Source organism: Pteropus alecto, unplaced genomic scaffold (assembly GCF_000325575.1).
Source record: "Pteropus alecto unplaced genomic scaffold, ASM32557v1 scaffold20, whole genome shotgun sequence".
Classification (NCBI taxonomy): domain Eukaryota; kingdom Metazoa; phylum Chordata; class Mammalia; order Chiroptera; family Pteropodidae; genus Pteropus; species Pteropus alecto.
The window spans coordinates 39,418,075-39,434,384 of NW_006436298.1; the positions used below are offsets into that span (position 1 = coordinate 39,418,075).

General features: G+C 30.4%; 1 protein-coding gene across 1 annotated transcript in view; it reads left to right on the top strand.

Annotated features, from left to right (window-relative positions):
* Window positions 1–14,960, top strand: part of AP3S1 (adaptor related protein complex 3 subunit sigma 1) — a 57,986-nt gene extending 43,026 nt beyond the window's left edge. Inside the window, exons 5-6 of the mRNA XM_006913298.1 lie at window positions 5,224–5,331; window positions 14,247–14,960. Of these exons, the coding sequence (XP_006913360.1) occupies window positions 5,224–5,331; window positions 14,247–14,375 (237 nt within the window). The 3' untranslated portion in view covers window positions 14,376–14,960. The remainder of the gene's footprint in view (window positions 1–5,223; window positions 5,332–14,246) is intronic.
* The last annotated feature ends 1,350 nt before the right edge of the window (window positions 14,961–16,310 follow it).

Consider the following 16,310-nt stretch of genomic DNA (forward strand, 5'->3'; position numbering starts at 1 on the left):
TTTCGAGACATTCATATTCAATGTAAATATAAAATTGCATTGTGTACCAAAATAGAATTACTCTTATCTATTACCCGAATTACTGTACCTGTTGCTTCTCTTTAGCAATTAACATATGTCTTCTTTATTCATATATTACTTATATAGTTTCCCTTCCTATTTTTATCTTAAAAATTTTACCAAAATTTCGATAGGCTAACAAAATATACTCCTAATTCTTTATATTTATATTTAATTGATATTTAAATATTATTTTCAAAATTATCATACTTTCAATTTTTTATATAATATATTAAACAATAGTTTGTGGGGAGATAGTACTCTTTAGCACCAGAGCCCATTCAACTATATCAATCTCAAGATAATATTAACCAGATTACTGTAGAACTGATTATTTCCTTAGCAAACACTTTTAAGGTTAATAACATTATCAAGTGAAAGTTTTGAGTAGTAGAAAACTTCAGAAATATGAAGGTTCTTTTTACACCACTCACCACTCCTTACACCACTCATCCCATTCCATACTACTTCTCTGAAGTAATTTTTCCTAATACTTTGGCTAGATAGGCTTCCAGACATTTTTCTACATATTTTCAAAGATATGCATGGTTCTGTTGGTTCAGTGAGTGATTAAGTTTGTTTTGGTTTCACGTTATGTTCTATGTTTTGCTTTACTTACTTCATCTATCTTTAGATCCTTCCATATCCATACATACATATCAGTTTTATTCTTAAGTGAAGTATTGAATAGAATGGATATGCCATATTTTACTTGACCCACCCCGTAGTCAGATATTAATATAGTAAAATTTTAAAATGTTTGGTGAAAAGGGCCTCAATTCTAGCATAAATTATAGCAAAGTAGCTCTTATGCTCTAAAACAAGTACCATTCATAGAACGCAATCTACATAATTTGACTGCCTTTCCTTTATTTACCCTTTTTTAGATGCTTGGTTCAGCTTGGTAGAGGACTTGTAATTGTTAAAAAGTGAAATGCGTTGACTTAGTCTTCATTCTACTCTCTAGTGTTGATGCAGACTTTACTCAAACCAGGATGCTGCTGTCTGTGAGCACTATATAAACATTGAATAAAAACGGTTTATTGATGGGGCAGTGAAAACTTAAATACAACTAAACACTTTGTTCTTTAACTTTTGAATGTTAAGATAACTGAGATAAACAGTTTTGAAGAAAAAATATATTTAATATTTATTAGGTACCCATAATGTACATTATAATATTTTATTAAAATAATAGAAACCACCTAATCTTAACATGTTAGGGTAGTTCTAAGCAAAAGTCTCCAGGTTCTGCATTGACACATATATAAGATAGAATTTGTACAATTTAAACATACGTAAAAAGTGGCATGCTTGTGTTTTCTTATCACTATTAACAAATATTCAATAACTTTTTACTACCTTTTAAATAAGTTAAATGTGTGCATGGCCACTGCCTTTAATATTGTTCCTCTGAATTACTGCACAGTCTCTCTTATTTTTAGCAAGTTTTTAAACCAAGTAATATATGTTAAAAAATTTCAAAACAAAACAAGGAAAACCTATAAAATGAAAGATAAGTCTTCATTCTTTCTCCATACTATTCTGCCAGTCCTATTAGGTAAATATTATCTATTAAAAAGTATTTGCAGCAAATTAAAAGAATAATGAGCTACCATTACATACCTATTAGAATGGCCAAAATCCAGAACATTGACAACACCAAATGCTGGTGAGGATGTGAAGCAACAGGAGCTCTCATTCATTGCTGGTGGAAATGCAAAATGATACATCCACTTTGGAAGATACTTTGGTGGTTTATTACAAAACGAAACAGTCTTATCACACAGTTTAGCAGTCACGCTCCTTGTTATTTACCAAAGGAGCTAAAAACATCCACACAAAAACTCGCATATACAAGTTTATGGCAGCTCTTTTTATAATTGCCAAAACTTGGAAGCAACCAAAGTGTCCTTCAGTAAGTGAATGGTTAAACTGTGGTGCATCCAGACAATGGAAAATTATTCAGCGCTAAAAAGAAATAAAATGTCGTCATGAAAAGACATCCAAGAACCTTAAAATGCATATTACTAAGTGAAAGAAGCAAATCTGAAAAGGCTACACATACTAGACGATTCCAACTAAATAATGTTCTGGAAAAGGCAAAACTATGGAATCAGTAAAAGCTTTGATAGTTGCCAAGGGTTAGGAAGTGAGGGGGATGGATGAATAGGTGGAACACCGAGGATTTTTAGGACAGTGAAAATAATCTGTGTCATACCGTAATGATGGCTACATGTCAGTACATATTTTTCTAAACCCATGGAATATATAGCACCAAGAGAGAACCATGAGGTAACTGTGACCTTTGAGTGATTATAATGTGTCAATGTAGGTTCATCAGTTTTAACAAATGTACCTCTCTGGTGGGGGATGTTAATAATGGGGGAAAATACGATGTTGAGGTAGGGGCTGCATGTATGGGAAATCTCTGTACCTTCCTCTCAATTTTACTGTGAACCTAAAACTATTCTTAAAAAGTAGTATTTTTTAAAAAGTATTTACATGCTTTTTTCAGATTTTTTTTGGCTATATCCAAGTATTGTATGTGTATGTGTATAATTTTTTTTTGTAAACTTCAGTGAGACCATATTATAGATATTCTGCCCCACTCATTTTTTCATTTAATAATCTATCTATATTTCTGAGTGTTCTGTACATCTCTTATTTTTAGAAGTGTGGTAATGAATAGTATGGATTGGTGAATTTTATAGTTTTGTATTTTTGGGCCTTTGTTTTTAACCAACAAAGTGCCATTGATTATTCTTATACATATATCTAGCAACAGTATCTTTTATTATTTTCTTAATTCACATCCTCATTCTCTCCTGCCTCTAACTTTTAACACATTTTTTATTTTCTTGCAGAATTGTGAAATATAATATATATAGTGTGATCTCAGTTGTGTAAATTTTATATATATATATATATTCACACACACATATAAGTGTATGCATAAAAAAATTCTGGGAGGATATATAAGATGCAATTAACAGATTATCTTTGGATAGAGGGACCTAATAACAAGCTCAAAGGGTGGCGGACACTATTATTGTTCATACATAGTTTTTTTATGGCTTGAACTTTTAATCATTTGCCTATATTGAGTTGTAAAAAAATTAAAATGAAAGTAGAAGTTATGGTTTATGTCCAGAAGAAGCTAAATTTTCCCTCCTCATGTGACATACCTTACTTTGAACACCATAACCTTGATAATTTTGGAGTAACTTTCCAATTAATATTTCTCATTCCCATATTGTTTATCTCTTTGAATTTCTACATAATGTATAGTATCTCCTCGCAAAGAATACAGTCTTTAGGCATTTATTATCTTTATAATAAACGAGATTACGTTTCTTTAAGGATTTAGTTTATTGGCTCTTCATTTGTGTTTTCTGTCTCTTCTGAATTTCTGAATTTGTTTTCGTAGGAGTTATTTTTACTTCAAGGACAAATGTACACCTTAGTTCTTATCTCTTAAATTGACATAGAATTTCATGGATATGACTTACATTTGCAGGCTGTTCATGTTTTGATACCTCTAAACTTGGTAGATGTTTCTGTGATCCTGAAGTTTATGGTTTCCACTACTCTGGTGCTCGTGTTCTGAGATGTTTTTGGAAAGGCAGTGGTACACTTTATATAAGGATGAACTCACGAGAAAGCCCCAGCAAAATATGGGGGAGGGGTGTGGAGTTGTGACATTTTTATCAACATTACAAATTGTGCTTTCTCATGAGAATTCGTTTTGAAAAGAAGTTCTACTACTAAAAGAAGTTTTAATGAATCTGTCAGCTATCCATGGCCTTTCTTTCTGAACACTTTTCCTGCACGCAGTACTTACTAGCTTTTAAAAAGTATTTTATTTTATCACCTAATTATCTTCTTGATATTTAATTGAATTTTCATAGATTATGACTAAAATTAATTAGCTGTACAAATTTCATTTATTATTGTTAACAAAAGAAAACAAGGAATTGGATTTGGATCACTCAGATTTAGGTTTGAATTGTTATTTTTCACATATAAGTTTATGTGTCTTGAGTAAGCTGGTTTATTCTCTCAGCTTTAACAAAGGTTAATGTGAGAATTAAATCAGATACTATAAGTACAGAATCAAAATACATTTTTAATAAATGGTATCTAGTAACAGAAAGGATAGTAGTCAAAGTGATGATATTTAGCACTAATTTTTAAAAACAATTGTGGCTTCTGGTTTTGTGTTGTTTGCTAGGAAATTTCTGTAACTCTTTATTCAAAATTTGTTCATGAGGTGTTCATCTAGCCATAATGAAAAATTAGTAAATAATTATAGGATATTTTTAAAATCTTGAATACATTTGCACCAAATCTTAAAAAGGAAAGAAAAACAATTGTATATTTAACTAAAATAAGTTTTTGTTTAAAAACAATAAAATTATTATGATACCTGTCGGTGCTATACTAAGCACTTTACATGAATTATTCTTATGATAATCCTATGAGATGCCTATACTATTTCTAGCTCTATTTTACAGATAAGGTAACAGACTTAGGTCTTATAACTGCTGAAGGTCATATAGCTAATAACTAATAATAGAGTCAGTATTTATATCTAATTTCAAAATTTCCATTCTTAATGCCACCACATTATTTTAAAAAAATTATTGCAGAGTATACTATTCTATGAAACTTAATTCAGCTTCGAAATGATTTTTGATTCAATAAATACCGTATGAAAGAACACCTGGGTTATATTTTTTTCTCCCCAATGGAAGTTGCTATTTTCAGTTTTAAGATGTATTCGATGATATGAAGAAATCTCAGTATTTCATATAGAGAGGGCTGTGAAGTAAAAGCATTATTAAAGTATCTACAATAAAAAGAAATTTTTACTTTTTTTCAATCTAGAGCTTATAGTAATGCCACATAGCTTCATTAAGTACCTTGAGCATATTATTATCTTTTACAGCCCATTAAATTAAGACTTAAAGAGGTTATATAACTAACTGCCTTTGACTTCACAGTAGTGACGAAAGTGGATTATGAGCCTTTACTCCAAATTATTTTATAGCTCATACGTATAAAATAGACACAGTAGTATTTGAAACAAAAATTACTGGAATTATGGAGTGTTTTTGTAGTGAGTTTTGCTTTATGGGTGTGTATTATTTTTTCCTTTAGGTTCACAATATTCTTGCAGAAATGGTGATGGGGGGAATGGTATTGGAGACCAACATGAATGAGATTGTTACACAAATTGATGCACAAAATAAACTGGAGAAATCTGAGGTAAGAATGGAAGGTGCTCTAGTTAATGAAGATAGTAAGCATGATCATAAATTATGCATGATTTGTAGCTTTCACTGTTTGTCCTTCAGTATCACCCTTTAGGTACAGCTGGTATGCTTATTCAGTTTTTAAAAAGGGAATATACAAATTTTAGTATGTTAAATGTTCTGTGGCTACTATCCACCAAATAGTTTTGTGATTTCTTCTTTTAGCCATGGTCGTAACTGCCTTGGATAATTAACACAATTCTAAATTCTATTGCTTAAAAAAGAAATTAATTATTTGAAAAATGGAATCAATATTTGTTTTATAAAACATTAGTCAGTAATTATCAAAGAAATCTTAGAACTAATATTTTGAAGAGATATAAATTTAGCATTACAAAATTATTTCTGGAAAAGGAAATGCAAGACAATGGAATTCTCAAGAGGAAGTTATAATAGGTATTTAGCAAGCCTGATTACTTATTGAAAAAGGAAATTCAGTGCCTTAATCTTTTAATTCTAGATCTTTCCCAAAGGTCACTCACAAGTTTGCTAAGTCACATTTTATTCAGTGATACATGTATTTATGACTTTTATTATATTCTATAAGAGAAAGATTTGGTTAGTTAATACATAGCTAACTTTGTGCTGTTAGATTGGGTGAATGAGAACCAACCAGCACTTTAGCATTATATAAAATCTTACTCTAGAATTTTAATGACTCTTCCCTTATGTACTAGGCTGAATGTTACCTACAACATTCTTGTAGGTAAGCCACTCAAGTTCACAATATTTTCATTGTTTATTACTATAGCAGAAGTTTAGAAAGATGAGTGGTCTTGATATCTCATTCAACACTATACTTGTTTGAGGATACTCTTATCTTTGGTATTTATAGTCATAGCTCAGATTAGGAAAATATATTTATTCATAATTATTAGTACAGGTTCAGGTGTTTGGTTGAAATAATGCCAATATTACTATAAAAGCCAGCAAGATATTAAAAATATGCTAGCATTAATTTACAACAGGTGAGTTCTGAAGAATTATCTTGTTGGCACTTTAAAGGATCAGTTTAACACAATGCTGTGCTCATTTGAAATGAATAAAACACAGGATGATGAACAATCTGAAATCTGAGGGTTAGAAACAGTTGAAGCTTTGTATAAAAACATTTTCCAATGTTTTATTTAAAGTTAACTAGTCTTACATTTCTTATCTCAATTTACCATCCCTATTGGTTTCCCAAAGGAGAAGCTTGTAACAGTAAAGAGCTTAAAATTGACTCTTTTTGGTAACTGTATATCTTTTGCTTGTTGTATAGCCAATTTTTAAAATATTTGTTTTTAAAAAGGGAAAACAAACTAGATTAATAGAAAAAATTTTGTTTTAGGACAAGGAAAAGGACTTAGAATATTTAGTGTGGTTTGTTTGCAATGTATTTTAAAGTATAGTAAAAGATTTACTATAAACTCTAAGCTGTAGTTTTTAAAGTCGTAAAATGATAATTTGAAAATTATGTAGTCTGTTAAACTTTGCGTTACAAAACTGTATAGATATAGATTTTAAATGTCAAGAGACAGTGACACAATCCATTAATAATCAGTCTAAAATGAATGGATATGTAGTAATTTATAAATTCTTCGTAATCATTTGTAAAAATATATTGACTTCTTGTCTGGAAATTTCACATTTGCAGGTATTTAATTCCTTCTTCTTGTGTCTTTTTATAATTTTTCTCCTTAGTTTGCTATATATAATGTTGACAGAAGTCATGAAGGACCTATAATAATTACATAATGAATATTTGCTTTTTGATTGTCCAGTATGACTTTGTTAATGACTAGTTTTTTAAATCTATTAAGAACAGTAAAATGCAGAATTTAGATTTTTGATGGAAATAGTTATAAGAAACTATAACTTAAAAATCCATTTACAGAAACAGTGCTATTTAAAATGGCTTTGAATATTAGCGAATACTTCTATTTTTCATCCACTGATCATCTTTTAACATATAGTCAGCTATTATTTGCTACCAGATTAGTTTTCCTTTTTCTCCTTTACAGAAAAGTGTGTTTTAAATCCAATTGGGGATAAACCACAACATTATATGTTTATCAAGTGTTTCTCTATATGTGATGTCTCCTAATACTTCAGTTATAAAATAGGATATTGAGTCAAGGTGAAGCCATTAAGTCCTGATCATATTTTAAGAAATCGTGTTGAAAAATAACATTGACTTTGTAATTTTTCAATAATTTTCATATATTTTAAGTATATTTGGAATGCTGTCAGCTTTATTCCAGACACATTGAATTGTCAAAAGTTTTCATATGGGTTCCGTTTCCATGTTTCTTAAATTGGTTATATCTACCAAACAAATGACTGCAGAATAATCCAAAATTACTCAAGAGCAAACTATAAGTCCTTATTAAGCTGACTCTTACTAAATTTTAGTTAAAATTTATTATGTAAGCAAAAACTTACCAAAAAAGAATTAAAATTCAGAGTATCATGATTGATGGCAAGACCTGGTTATCATATTTTTAAAATTAATTTAAGTAATATTTAGAATAATGTGAATATCTAGGTGCCTTTAGTTTGTCAGAAATTAAAAGGTTTTATTATTTTGGGTTAAAGGTAGTATATTTTCAGTGACAGTCAAAAGTGAATCAGTTTAATTCTCAATACCTAGACAGGTAGAAGCAAAGATCACCTAGATTTTTAAAGAGAGAAGCAACAAAGATATGCTCTGAATGTATTTTACATCTATCCTGCTTTGTTAGAGAAACGGTTTATTGTAACATTGGGATCTTGGAAGAGGAGGGTTTAAGCTGGGGAGGTTGGTGGGATTTGGGGGAAGTGTAAGAGGCACCCTGGAATCTGCCCAGGAATGAAAGGACTCCCTGCGGGGTGGAGGTAAGAGGGGTAGGGGTTGGGGAGACTTGTTAGTTTTTATGTTTTTCATGTTATTTTTAAGATGCATAAATGGGTCTGAATTTAGTCACTACTTTTTAAAAGTCAGTCTTCTTTTTTCCGAACATCCTGATCTTTCTAGCTCTTTCCGTTCTTCTCTCTTACAGACCTTTATCTTTCAATCTCCCAGACAGGACAGGTAGACAAGGTATTGCTGACTTTGAGAAAAATGTACTTTAACAAAGGGGAAAGCAAAATGATGTCAAAGGCAATTAATTATTTAGGCCAGACTCAAAAATTCTTTGTGTTAATGAACCCATATAGTCCCTGTAGCCTATTTTCCATTCTAGTTTCTCCTTGTAGTTTCTTCATCTTTTATTGGACTTAGTGTATTTTACTAGTATATCATTGATGTCATGTTTGTTCTGTTTTGTCTGCCTGCATTGTAAAAGGAAAGTTAATTTTTTTTAAACATTGTCATTTAACAGACAAATTACATTTTGTAGAAATGGCAATTTATATATCAAAATTTAGAGTTTATTTTGAGCATCATATGGCAGAACCTTAATTTAACTCTCACAAATTTTTTTTTCTCCATCTTCATAAGTTAAGGATTCTAACATAAAATTGCCTGCTAGGTTTTAGAAGCTGTGAATTTAAAAACCGAAAGCTGAACCTTTCGAATTTTGCATACAAAATGAGAAGCAGTGAAGGCTTAGAACAGTGACTGTTAAATAGTACCTTTTTTCCACCCAGAATGGTTTTCAGGTCTAAAGTCTTAACAGAATTGTTTTTACAAGTTTTGATTAACAGGTGCATATTCAAAATGTCCAACAAAAAGCAAGATCAGAAATCTTCTGAAATTGAATTAAATGCTCTAAAAAATGGAATTAAATATATTGACCAAAATAAAATGGATTTCCACCATAGCAACCTTCTGACATCCAAACATGCCATAATAAGTCTCAATAAAATATTGTAAACCTTGAATATTTTTGCAAAGCATATTGGCAAATATAAGAAATGTTTTTATAGACTCCTAGCTTTACAAAACTAAATTTTCTCTGGTATTTCCTGTGCATTTTTCATACCATAAGTTAACTGAGTTACTTTTGAAAAATTTCCATGTAGATGGTAATGAACAACTTTTTTGTACAAAGCCATTTTGGGAAAAATGAAAATGTTTATAGGCCCCTGTTTAAAAAATTTCAAAATAAAAATACTTTATTGCATCCCATGGAAGAAAAGGAAAATCTATAAATTTAACAAGCTAGATTACCTACCTTACTAATTAGGAAAATGTGACTGAGAATTTAGCATTGCTTTTTAGCCACTAAATTATTACTTTCTGGATGTGTTTGAGAAGCAGCAACAGAGCAGCAACGGACAGGTGGCTTTAAAATTTCTTATCCCAAGATTGTGGCCTGTATCATGAAGCTGGGAGTACCACTTTTGGTCCCTGGAACCATATTAATCCCTAGAATACAAAATAATGATGTCATTCACTTCATTGATCCAAATTACTGCCAATTTCTATGTTTGTCTTTAATTTATGTTAAATTGCTGTTTTCTAGCAAAGAACCATCAACCACTTGGGTCTCTTAACTTCCATACCTAGAACTAGTAATTAGCTTGCTTTCTTTTAATCAAGTATGTATTTTCAAACAGAGTAGAATAAGAAAAGGGGGCCTATGACATAGATGTTGGACAGTCATCTTGTGAGTTAGTTCTGCCCCTCTATGTTGACATGCATATGGTTATTTTATGTACAAAATTATGGTGAGGACCCTGAGATCACTCATGGTCAAAATGAGTTGTATTAAATCCATGAATGGCATTAGTTGGCTATATTTATTTCACACAGGCAAATTCTGTGCTTGAAATTAAATCTATAAATGAAGATTATATAAAATGACTAGAATTTAGAAGGTTTTAAAATTTTTAAATATTCTAATTTTGATTAAAAAAATTTTTAAACGCCTTGTTCTTGCTCATCAGAGGATTGTCATCAACATTTCTAATCTGTTTATAATTGCAGTATTAAAGCACTGCCTTTAAAAAAGCAAAGAGCAAGCCTATCATAATTCCCCAGATTAAAAGTTATTCCATTTTACATTCAGAAATTAAAATATTGACATTTTCTATTCTGTTCAAAACCTGCTTTTAAAATCTGCCATTATTTTGTTAATGATTTTGAGTCTGAAACCATTTAATACTGTGTTTATTAATGTTGATGTTCTTTCACTTTGTTAATAGGTCAAAATTATGAATGTGCATATAGCAACTTCCAGCAGGAAGGGTGGGTGAAGGTTTTAGTATGTACAAATTATTCCAACCTACCATCTTCTTATGCTATATTTCAAACTCGAAAAAAATATTTTAAGATGGTAGGATGGTATTTTATGTCTTAGATGAAATTGAAATAAATATTTAGATTCTTTACTTTTTCCTTCGAGAAAGTAAATTGTTTATGCATGAGGAAAAGGGAGCTTTCAGATTTTTTGAAGTATATTTTAGTAATACTGCTTTTTCAGTTTTGCTTGCACATATTTTGTTTATTTTTGGGTCTGGCAATTTAAAAACAAAATAAAAAACAAATCATATCCATCCATTACTATCTTTGTGATTCCAGTGCTTGAAATTTTCGAGAGTATGTCTGTATAAGTCTTCTATCTGTTTGGCCTCATTTTGGTATACTTGCAGACTTCATTTTGTTTTCTTTCTCTTAATTCTGTTAATTTATTTAATCTCATGGGAGAGAAAACATGACCATTCTTTTATATACTGTACTTCATACTTTCATCCAATTCATACCTTTAACTGCTTTGGATTCACATATTTGTTTTCGTTAGTGGAGTCGCTGCAGTTTACTTGCCATGGTGGTGCTCGAGTGAGATAACATAGATGGAAGCAAGTTATTTCTCCAGTAGGGGTTCATTCCTTTTATTTCTGCTTGTGTCAACTGTGTAATCTTAAATCTTTAAGAACTATGTTGTACTGTCAGAAATATCTTATTTTTACATTTTGAATTGTATTTGCTACTAACAAGTCACGTGAACTTAATTTTTGTAAATTTGAGTGTTCAAAAATTTGAGTGTTATCTTGTTGCTTTGAGTATATCTTACTGAAAAAAAAAATCTTAACTAAGATGAAAATTACTTTATACCTTGTGTTAGCGAACTGATTCCCTAATGGCAAATTACTTTTTACATTTTGTCCTTTAATAAAAATGTTTCAGACTTCACTTTCATGAAAGCCTGAAAATGAAATTGATTTTAAAGCAATTTAGGGGTTGTTGACTACCTGGTAACATGAAGCCTTTTTCTAAAACCATAAGTTTTTATATATAAACATTGATAGCTCATTTAAATATCTAGTTACTGATATCAGTCCTTCTAGTATTTTTTTTTACATTTTATATTCTGTAGAATCTGATTTCTTAAAATGCTAGTTTAATTAAAACTTAATTGACATACACATTACAATTTTTAAATTTCGTAACATTTAAATTCATGATATTCTACACAAAAGTATTGAACATGCTTGAGAAATAATTTGATTCTCTTAATTCATTTGCGTGTTCTGAATAGTTACCATCCTTTGCATGTCTATAGCTTGCTGCTTATGTTTTAGAAGAATTGTAGTTTGTTGTACTTAGAAACTTCTTTTGGTTTTACATAATAAGAACTTGGCACATATATGCTATTTAAATCAGTTGTTATATTGACTTTATGTATTCTCATTAGCAGCCAACAATCAATACCATCTTTGGTCAAAGAAACAACTTATTCTAATAAAATATAACAGGATGAATTTTTATTCTCATTTTCTTTGCTTAAGTTTGATTTAGCTAGCTGTTCATGGTACAGGATATGGAAAAAAGACTTCTTGACAATTACGTTTAATTAAATACTGAAAAAAACTTTTAACTGTAAATATAAATCATAACATCCAATAAAATATATACATACATATACATACATTTCTGCCTTTTCTCTTAATTATAAAATCCTCTAATCATGCTTTTTAAAATATTTATATTCAAATATCTTAACAATGCTTTTTATAGTCTGCTCATCATTTGTACCCTGTATAGAAATTTCAAAGTAAAAATAGAGGCAAATTGGTTTGTTATTTATAAAAAATTACAAAATTCTTCTTCCTGGAAAATGATAATAATAGCTCCAGGATGTCTAAGTTTATAAAATAATTTTTGTTCCTTTGGCAGACAACATACTTCCTGATAAAAGGAAGAGAGCCTACAAGATGGTAAAGCTATTTGACCTGAATTCTTCTTTGGTCCTAAACCATTCTAAATTTCAGTAGCTAAACATTGAACTTGAAATGATCAAGTTAAAGACCCCTTTGAATATGATTCATGGTACCCTAAGTAATATTTGTTTGTATCTCCATCTTTGGGGCAGTGGGAAGGAAGTGAGGTATAACAAAAACTGCATTATTTCAGGTAGGTATAAATGTAGAGGTCAATCAAATTCTTAGTTATACATCAAAAACAACTAACCCCTATTAAATTACATAAATTGAATTCCCAGCCCTATTCATTCTATAATTGGGTATGGAGTATTTCTTCCATATCACCCCTTATCATTGTCTATGTGGACCATATTTATTATTAATACTATTTTACTGATTTTTCTTTTGTTTCCAATTCTGACTTGATAATCCATGGCTTTTATTTCATTGCTTAACAATGTTTGTATCCTTTATTCAGCAAATAGTTTACACTGGCCTATTTTGTATCAGTCAAGATTTTTCTCAGGTAACAGCTTTATTATTACTATTTTTTTAATTAAAAAGGTAGGATTACATAAGAGAAAAGACCCTAAAATTACAAAAAGGGACTTTAAAACTAGTGTCTCTAATTACACAAACATTGTCTCATATATGTAATCTAAGCAAAATGGAAGATTTGTTTTTGTTGTCCTCTTTTGTGCAAGATGATGTATGCCACTGAATTGAGATGTGTTTGTTGGCTTTACTTTATTATATAGCCTAAATAAAATTTGATGAAATTTAATTGGTATATAAATTAAACCTTAATATATGAAGACTGTTGATGTAGCTATTTGAGAAAAAATTATATATATTATTTTTTTAAGTATATTTTCTTTCAAAATTACAAATTTTCCTACTCATATGAAAGCCAAATATTGTACACTAATGGTACTGGAAATTAAAAATATATATATATATATATACACACACTATCTTTTGCATTTATGCCATTCTTTACATTTATATTTTATAAACTAAGCATATGTTGTTGAATCTACCTGATATGACAAAATATTTTTAATCGTTAATATTTTTACTTATGCACCAAAGGTTGGATTGATCCTCTTGTTGCAGTTTCATTTTTAGACAAAACGGTTCTCTTTGGATTAAGACTTTATTTTAAAGCCTGATTTTAAAAAATGTTTTAGAACTTCCCTGGAAAAGTTCAGCCTCTACAGTTTTAAAAAATGATTTAAAAAATTTTTTGTTTTGAAATATTTTAAGGAGCTAGCCCTAAGTAAAGAAACTAAACCAAGCATGATCTACTACTTTTAGTTTTTATTTCACAGCACGTATCAATAATAAATGCCATTTTTAAAAGCAGAAACCCCAAAATATATCATGATTGTTATAAGAGATGTTTAATAAGGAAACTAATGTAAACTATACTTCATGCTTATAGTCAGTTAAATCAAGATATAAGTGAAGATCTAGCTTTTGTCATTTGAATATTGTATATAATATCTAAGTACAGTTTAATTTGTATTAAATCTTTACATTGTTATCATTGCATGTATTCACTATATTTTTAATGTGTCAACTGTTTTCTCTTTATAGATTAGTATTTCAAAGTAACCATCCCATACCAATTCAAACTGCCATCTTGTCTAAGCTTGTTATTTGAAAATCTTTTATCATTGTCTTCCATTTTTAGTGTTTTTTAATGAGCTACATCTGAGTTGTACATTTTCTTTTTCTTTTATTTGCTTCTGTATACAGGCTGGCTTAGCAGGAGCTCCAGCCCGTGCTGTATCAGCTGTAAAGAATATGAATCTTCCTGAGATCCCAAGAAATATTAACATTGGTGACATCAGTATAAAAGTGCCAAACCTGCCCTCTTTTAAATAAAAAATTTAAAAGGCCACTCCCAGGTAAAATCCAGGGGGAAAAGTCATCTAAGTTTACCATGCAGTTGTTTACCAAAAATAGAGGAGGAGAGTCTTAACTTTTGCTCTTGGATTTAAGTCAAGGTACTGTATAGAAGTTGTGTAAAATCAGTATCGCGGTTTAATGTTGCTTTCTTGCTCAGTGATTTTCAAGGAATTGACTATTTCCAGTGTGGGTTTCTTCTTTTTTTTCTAAACTGCATTCCTATGCCCACCTAAGGCATGCCTCTATATATTGGCTACATCAGTATTTTGAAACGTGTTTGAGACATTTCTTTAAATTATGTACAACCCCAAATGTCGGTGTTTTGTATGGATCACAGTGCAGCATTCCTTAATTCTTTGTTATTTGTCACAATTGTTATTTAAAGAATCAAGTATGTATTGCATGAAAACATTATGACTTTTTTCTCTTAGTTTAAATAAACTCCAAGGTAACTGGACTTCTAAAGCACTTTTCTGTTTGCCTGATATCTACTTTAGCAATAATTTTTTTATGATCCTCTGATTCAACAAAGTAAATAAAAGTATATTTTATCATTGTTAAGCAGGTGTTAATGTTGATTTTTTAAATTTATATATTTTTTTAATAATCGGAAACTCACTGAATTATTCTAAAGCTCAGTTATTTCGCAATCAAGAGTAGTGTATCTCATAGCACATTGTGTAAGTTGAGGTATAGAGTGGGAGATGACAAATATTTTTCTAAAAATTTCAAAATCTGTTTTATACATATAGGTTTAAACCTCGCATCTGATCCCTTCTTGCTCAGATAATGAAAAATAATTTCAGCAAATAGTTGCTTTTGAACACAAAACCCACGAGGGCTGCACTCGACTATTCCATCAAAAAGTCAAAGCTAAACTATTTTCTTAAGTCCTAACATTCTCATATTCTGATTTCTCATAATTGGCCCACATTTTTTATTTGGTTTTATATATCTTATGAACCATGAGTGGGGTTCCTCTTTTAATTAGACCGAGATTTTTCTTATAGATCTAGTCCTTCCTTTCCAAATGATCTGTTTGAAACATTTCCTTAAGTTTGTGGCATGTACAAATTTTACTCCAAGAACTCTGGGATATGAGAAAAGCCATTTTATTTTTTCTAAATAAAATTAATCTGACCGTAAGCCTCATTCTGTTGAGGCAACAGGAAATTCAGTCTGTGATTATTGGGAAGTCCACCAGTTCACCGATGGGTCAAGTCTTAGAGGAAGGTTATGCAAAGCAGAACATTCAGGGTGATCCCTGGTCTTCAGTCATTTGACAAATGTTTAAATGCTTACTGTGCTAGGTTAATATATCCTGCTCTCATGGAGTCATATACAGTTCCACACAGAGTGCCTGGCAATATTTTTCCTCCTTTCTCTTTTTCCTTTGCTTTTTTGGAAAAAAGTATGGGAAGATTGTTTTGGTTTGGTTCAGATGTGCCAGAATTAGGGAAACCTCTGGGCCAGATCATACTTTAACCTCAAGAAATAGTCAAAAGGGTTTCATTTCCCATTATATTTTATGAAATGCAATGCCCAGACAACCAATCACCCTTCTTTCTTTCTTTTCCCCTTCCTCTGTGATTTATAGATAGAGTAGGGGAGCACATCTCTGATGAAGTAACATTTGAGTGAAAACCTGAAAGAAGTAAGGAGGAAGTCATGGGGATTCATGGAGCAAGAATAATCCAGACAGAGGAAATAGCAAATGGCAAGGCCCAGAGATGAAAAGACATGCTTGAGATGTTTGAAAAACAACAAGGAACTAATAGCAGAATGGGCAAAAGAGAGAGTGAGTTATTTAATGGTCCTTGCTATAAAATCACTCAGAGTGTTTATTCATGGATGGTACAATAAGGGATATTAAATAACTTTGTAAACTTTATAATATTTAGGGAAGTAGCA